At 38.9% G+C, this 6,187-nt stretch overlaps 1 protein-coding gene across 1 annotated transcript; it reads left to right on the forward strand.

Annotated features, from left to right (window-relative positions):
- The first annotated feature begins 1,776 nt into the window (after positions 1-1,776).
- Positions 1,777-2,128, forward strand: LOC118625055 (40S ribosomal protein S24-like). The gene is given in 2 exon segments (XM_036253357.1): positions 1,777-1,850; positions 1,852-2,128. Coding segments are annotated over 2 exon segments (351 nt in total).
- Positions 2,129-6,187: the final 4,059 nt, after the last annotated feature.

Here is a 6,187-nt window from a genome sequence, read left to right on the forward strand (position 1 = left end):
ATTTCAAAAACGATTTTTACCAAAGTATTTAGACTCAACTAAATATTTTTTTTGCAATTTTTATTAATTTATTTTTGTTACAGAAGTTTCTCCTCCCCCCGCACCCCAGAACACCCTCCTCCCGATCCCACCCCGCCCCGGCATTGTTGTCTATGTCCATTGGTTACACATACATGCATATACGTTCTTTGGTTTATCTCATACCCCCCTCCCCTCCTCTTAAGTTTGTCAGTCTGAACCTTACTCCTTCCTATGTCTCTGGGTCTTTTTTGTTCATTATATTCTGTGTACCCTTTTATGTAATCGTCACCACCGTGCTTTGATACAGGAACCCACTCCCCTCACCATATTTTGCAGATGGAATTATGGTACTGTTTTACTGTATTTTAGTATTCTCACATATCCTCATATTTTAAAGTACCAAAATAGAACTTTAGTTGAGGTAAAATAGTTTTTTCAACATTAGAAAACTAAATCTGAATTCTTTTAAAAAAACTTTTTTTTTCCTTTATTGATTTTAGAGAGAGAGGAAAGGAGAGGGAGAGATGGAAACATCGATGAGAGAGAACATCGACTGGCTGCCTCCTGCATGCTCCCCAATGGGGATCAGGCCCACGACTTGGGCATGTGTCCTGGCCGGGAATCGAACCGTCAACCGCTTGGTGCATGGGTCGACACTTAACCACTGAGCCACACCGGCTGGACAAAATCTGAATTCTGAATCATTTATAAATAAGGTATAATGGCATTAAAAATTTTTTTAAGCCTCACCTGAGAATTTCTATTTATCTTCAGATAGAGTGGGAGAGAGGAAGAGGGCGAGGGCGAGGGCGAGAGCGAGAGGGAGAGAGAAACATCGATGTGAGAGGGACACATTGACTGATTATCTCCCGCACAACCCTGGCTAGGGCCAGGGACGAACTGCAACCAAGGTATGTGTCCTTGACCAGAATCGAACCTGCGACTCTTTGGTCCATGGACTGATGCTCTAACCATTGAGAAAAACTGGCCAGGGCAGCATTAAAATTTTGAACACACAGCCCAGCTGGTGTGGCTCAGTGATTGAGCGTCAACCCATGCACCAAGAGGCTGCCAGTTCCATTCCCAGTCAGGGCACATGCCCAGGTTGTGAGCCAAATCCCCAGTAGGGGGCATGCAGGAGGCAACCAATTGATGTTTTCTCTCATTGATGTTTCTATCTCTCCCTCTTCCTTCCTTCCTCTCTCTCTCAAATCAATAAAGAAAAAAAACTGAACACACAAAGGTTCATTTGTTTAGAAAGCATTGTTGCATGCCACAGACTTCAAGAAGAGGAGAAAAATGTCAATAGACAAAACAAACTTTTATTACAAGAAAAAGTTTTCTAGTTCAAAGACACTTCAAACAAGTAGAATTAGGAACAGGACATTAAAATTAATATAGGTTCTCTGCATCAGAATCGAAATCTACTTCATGAAATTAAAGATGAAAGAGTATAAATCAGAAAATTTCCATTTGAAACAAAAACTAGAGCTTGCTAGTAATTAAAAGAAAAATATCACACCTAAGGAAACAAAAATATTTGCTCAAAAAAATCTCCTCAAAGTTATCAAATAAGAGATTATATTGTTTGAACAAGAATTGGAGAACTATATTTGTGGTTAGGTTTATAGCCACTTCAAATTCTCTTGAGTAGTATAACACCAGAAAGAACTTTTTCAGCAGCTAGAAAAATTTGCACACAAAAATATACTTACGTTCTTTTCCTCCCTGGCTGCTTGAAAACCAATTTCCATCATGAATGACACAGTAACTATCCAGACCAGTAAGTTCATGACCAACAGACTACTTTAGGGAAACAAATGGTCATTGGGCAACAGTACCCAAGACAGAAATAGGGGAAAAACTAGCCAAAATGTATAAGATCATGCCAGATGTCATCTTTGTGTCTGGATTCAGAACCCATTTTGGTAGTAGCAAGACAACGGACTTGGGCATGATTTATGATTCCTTGAGTTATGCAAAGAAAAATGAACCCAAACATAGACTTGCAAGACATGGCCTCTATGAGAAGAAGAAGACCTCAGAAAAACAGAAAGAATGCAGGAACAGAATGAAGAAAGGCAGGGAGACTGCTGGCAAAAAGTGAGCTGGAGATTGGACAACAGAAGGAGTAAAGAGTCTTTAGTGACTTTATCTGTGGTGATGGTGCAGATTTTTCATGAGAGGATTAATAAACTAAGAAATTTTATATGAAAAAAATACACTTACAACTTAGCAGTAACACCGTTATATATGTTCTTTAAATCACTATTTTTAAAAAGAGCAAATATTTTTATTTTTCAATTATTTATTATATTTTAATTTTTAGTTTACTTTAATATTTTATTAATTTCATATGGTAATTTATATTAAAATGATGTATATTTAAAGATATTTCTAAAACTTACAATTTTATATTTAGTTGTGTGTATATTTACAATATGTATTTTCCTTTCAAAAGTATTAAATTTTTTATTAAATGCTGAATATTTTACTTAAAAAATAAATTATTGTTTTATGTAAAATAAATACTGAAATACCAGTGAAGTCATTTTGTGCTACTCTGTCAATCTCTAACAACTAGTAATTATTGGCACTGGAATTTGAACTCAGTCAGAATAGCTCCAGTTTTACTTTTCATCTAAATCAGGGTTTCTCAGCTGTTGACAGACATATGTACTTTGACATTTTGAGCCAGATAATTCTTGGTTGGTGGTGACAGGAGCTGTCCTGTTCATTGCAGAATGTTTAGGAGCATCATTGGCCTCTACCCATTAGATGACAGTAGCACCCTCCCCCTGCCCTGTAACATACCCCCTCCCCAACAATGTCCACTGGAAGCAAAACTGCCCCTAGTTGAGAATTTGTGGTCTAAATTATTCTGACTTCTGGCTATATGGAAAGAACACTAAACTTGGAATCAAGACGTGGGTTTTACCACTTGCATATAGATGTCTATAAACACACATTTCAAAGCAATACAAAAATTTCCTAGGTATTCGGCTTCTTGTCTCTGCTCATTACCCCCGCCTCTATAATTTGATATTCCAACCACAGAACAAGTATTTGTAATTCTCCATTTTAACTTATCATTCATTTGCATTTGTGTCTAAGTTCCAACAGTTTCTCCTACTTTCCATCTGCCAACTCTTATTCTTCAAGACTAAGGTTTTCCTATCTTTTCTTTCCTGTTTTTCCACTTATTTATCTTTTTTGTTCTACTTTTTAAAATAATTTTCAACTCTACATGGCAATGATTCTTCTGAATATTTTTATTTCTGTGATTATATATTTTATTTCTAAGCACTTTCTCTGTTGTCCAAATATCCCTTTTTATGGTTTCTTGCTTTTGAGTGTGAGATGAAGAATCTGCTCTCTGAAGATATTATATTAATCATTATTATTGTATTTATTATATTATTATTAATATAGTTATATTTTAAGTCCTATAAATATAACTATATTGTCCCAGTTACTCCCACCCTGCATTTGTTTTTGTTTTCTTATTTTGGTCCTTCATGGTAGAGACTTCCCTTACATTGTAGCTTGCTCCTTCATATACAAACAGACTCTTAAAGTCCAACTGAGTGCTCTCTAAGCACAGACGGGACTGATAGGTTGACAAGCATTTTCCTGGGTATCCGCAAATGCCAATATCCATGGATATTTTCTCTTAGGCTAGTCGGTTTCCCTAGAAAAGAATCCTGCAATCTCCAGCCTGGGGAGTATAAACTTGGCTGCCAGTGCTCAAAAATCTAGGTGAAATAAACCTGTGGTTTCTCCTCTCCATCTTTAGCTGTATCTGGTGATCCATTCTGAGTCCAGAGTTCCTCTGGATCACTCTAGAGGCCATCGCCTGCCTTGTGTTGGGTGGGAGAGGGCCAATCAACTGGCTGCCTAGATTAGAGGGAATCTGGGAATATAACTGCTCCTTCTATAGATTTTAAATTGACCCTTCTGTTTTCAGGCCCATCCTTCCATCCCACCTTCAGAGGTACTTGCTTCCCAGCCTGAGTCTTTCCAAGGCTCTGCAGTCCAAACTGGCTTGCTCCTCGTTTAGCACTTAGGTTCCAGCTTTCAGATCCCAGTCATTTCTCTTCCTTAAACTCTTCATCTTCCAACGTATTTTTGTCATATCTCCACATACTCTTTCTTCCAGAATGCTCTTTGTTCCTTTACTGTTATTTTAGCAGAGTTTGAGAAAGGATTAAAAATGTGTGTTCAATGAACTATATTTAACAGAAAGTCCCCTTTCCACCTTTTCCACCTTTCCAGCCGCTTGTGCACTCAGGCTCCTCTGTGCTCTCCTTGTGAGGAGAATCTATAACATTTGCACTGTTGTGTACACCCCCCCCCCCCCCCATGGCTGGAATACATTTGGCATCTTGTCTTCCTGGAGAATTCTCACTGTCCTCCCCAAACTCACTCCTGGGCATTACTGGCTTCCTTTTCTGTATTCCCATGGCCTCTGTACATCTATTAGAGCCTGGTTTTCAAACTAGGGGTCATGAATTAGTGAGTCATGAGAGAAATTTAGTAGACCTTAGAAAGCATTTATTTTAGCCCTGGCCGGTTTGGCTCAGCGGTTGGAGCATTGGCCTACGGTCTGGAGAGACCCGGGTTCGGTTCCCTCTAGGAGCATGTACCTCGGTTGCAGTTTGTCCCCAGCCCTGGTTGGGTCGTGCGGGTGGCAACCACTCGATGTGTCCCTTTCACATCAATGTTTCTCTCTCTCTCTCTCTCTCTCCCTCCCTCCTACTCTATCTGAACAAAATGTCAAAAAATGTCCTCGGGTGAGGATTAAAAAAAACAAAAAACATTTATTTTATATTTTTATATATTGGGATGAGACATAAGACATATTTCTTGCCTGGCTGGTGTAGCTCAGTGGATCGAGCGTCGTCTCATGGACTGAGAGGTCCCGGTTTGATTCCCTGTCAGGGCACATGCCCAGGTTTTGGGCTTGATCCCCAGTAGGGGGCCTGCAGGAGGCAACCAATTGATGTTTCTCTCTCTCACTTCCTCTCTCTCTCTAAAAAAACAGTAAAAAAAATATATATTTCTTACTGTGGGTCAAGTTAGATAAGTTTGAAAGCCACTGTATTAGGGCACTTTTCAATCTGAATTATTTGATTATGTGTCTTTACTACTAGACATTAAACAACTTGGGGGTAGAGACCAGAAATTATTCCCCTTCTCTATGCCCAGGGCCCATGTAAGATCTAACAAGTCTTGGTTAATATTCAGTGAATTGAATCAAATATATATGAAATCACTGTGTAACCTGTAATGTCTTCTGAAGTGGAACTCACAGGAGAGGGCACTTGAGGACAAGTAACTGAGTATTGTCACAAATACTGTCTATCACATACCTGAGAAAGTGAGGCTAACCCTAGGGTGGTCAGGGCCATGCTGCTCTACAAATCTCCTGGGTTCTAAAGCCAGTTCCAGTCAAAGAGCTTCCCCACCCTGCTTATCCTTAGATATTTAAATACCTTACACTAATCCGGTGTTTGCTTACAAGCACACCTTGTTTTATTGCTCTCTGCTTTACTGTGCCTCACAGATGCTGTGGGTTTTTTGGTTTTGTTTTACAAATTGAAAGCAAGTCCCTCTACCAGTAAAAGATTACAACTTGCTTTATTGCACAATCTCTCTGAGGTATGCCTATATTGATAACTCATGGAGAAATTTGGAATTTTACACAAATACTCTAAGAAAACCACCATTTAATATTCCTCTTTTCAGTTGTTAAAAAGATTGTAGAATAAATTTGGGGAGGCCATGTTGTATAATGAAAAAACATGGGACTTAAGGCAACACAAAAATCTGGGTTCAGATCCCATCTCCATAAGCAAGTAACTTAATCTCAGTCTGTTTTCTTCTCTGCAAAATGGGAATACATATCCACTTCGAAAGGTTTTCATGGGGGATTAAATAAGCTAACACGTAAGTCGAAGCAAGAACAGGACAGGTAACTAAAACAGTCTTCTTTCCCTTTCTGTATGCAGTTACTCAGATCCTAGTGAGAGGAGGCAAACCATTAACCAAAATCATTAAACTAGTATTTGAGTAGAATTGGGCTGGAGACATCCTTGTTGGTATCCTCACTTTGACCTGTTCTGCTTTAAACCTGCTAATGCTGAAATAAGAGGTGTTTGTGGTT

The sequence above is a fragment of the Molossus molossus genome, unplaced genomic scaffold (assembly GCF_014108415.1).
Source record: "Molossus molossus isolate mMolMol1 unplaced genomic scaffold, mMolMol1.p scaffold_m16_p_11, whole genome shotgun sequence".
NCBI classification, from domain to species: domain Eukaryota; kingdom Metazoa; phylum Chordata; class Mammalia; order Chiroptera; family Molossidae; genus Molossus; species Molossus molossus.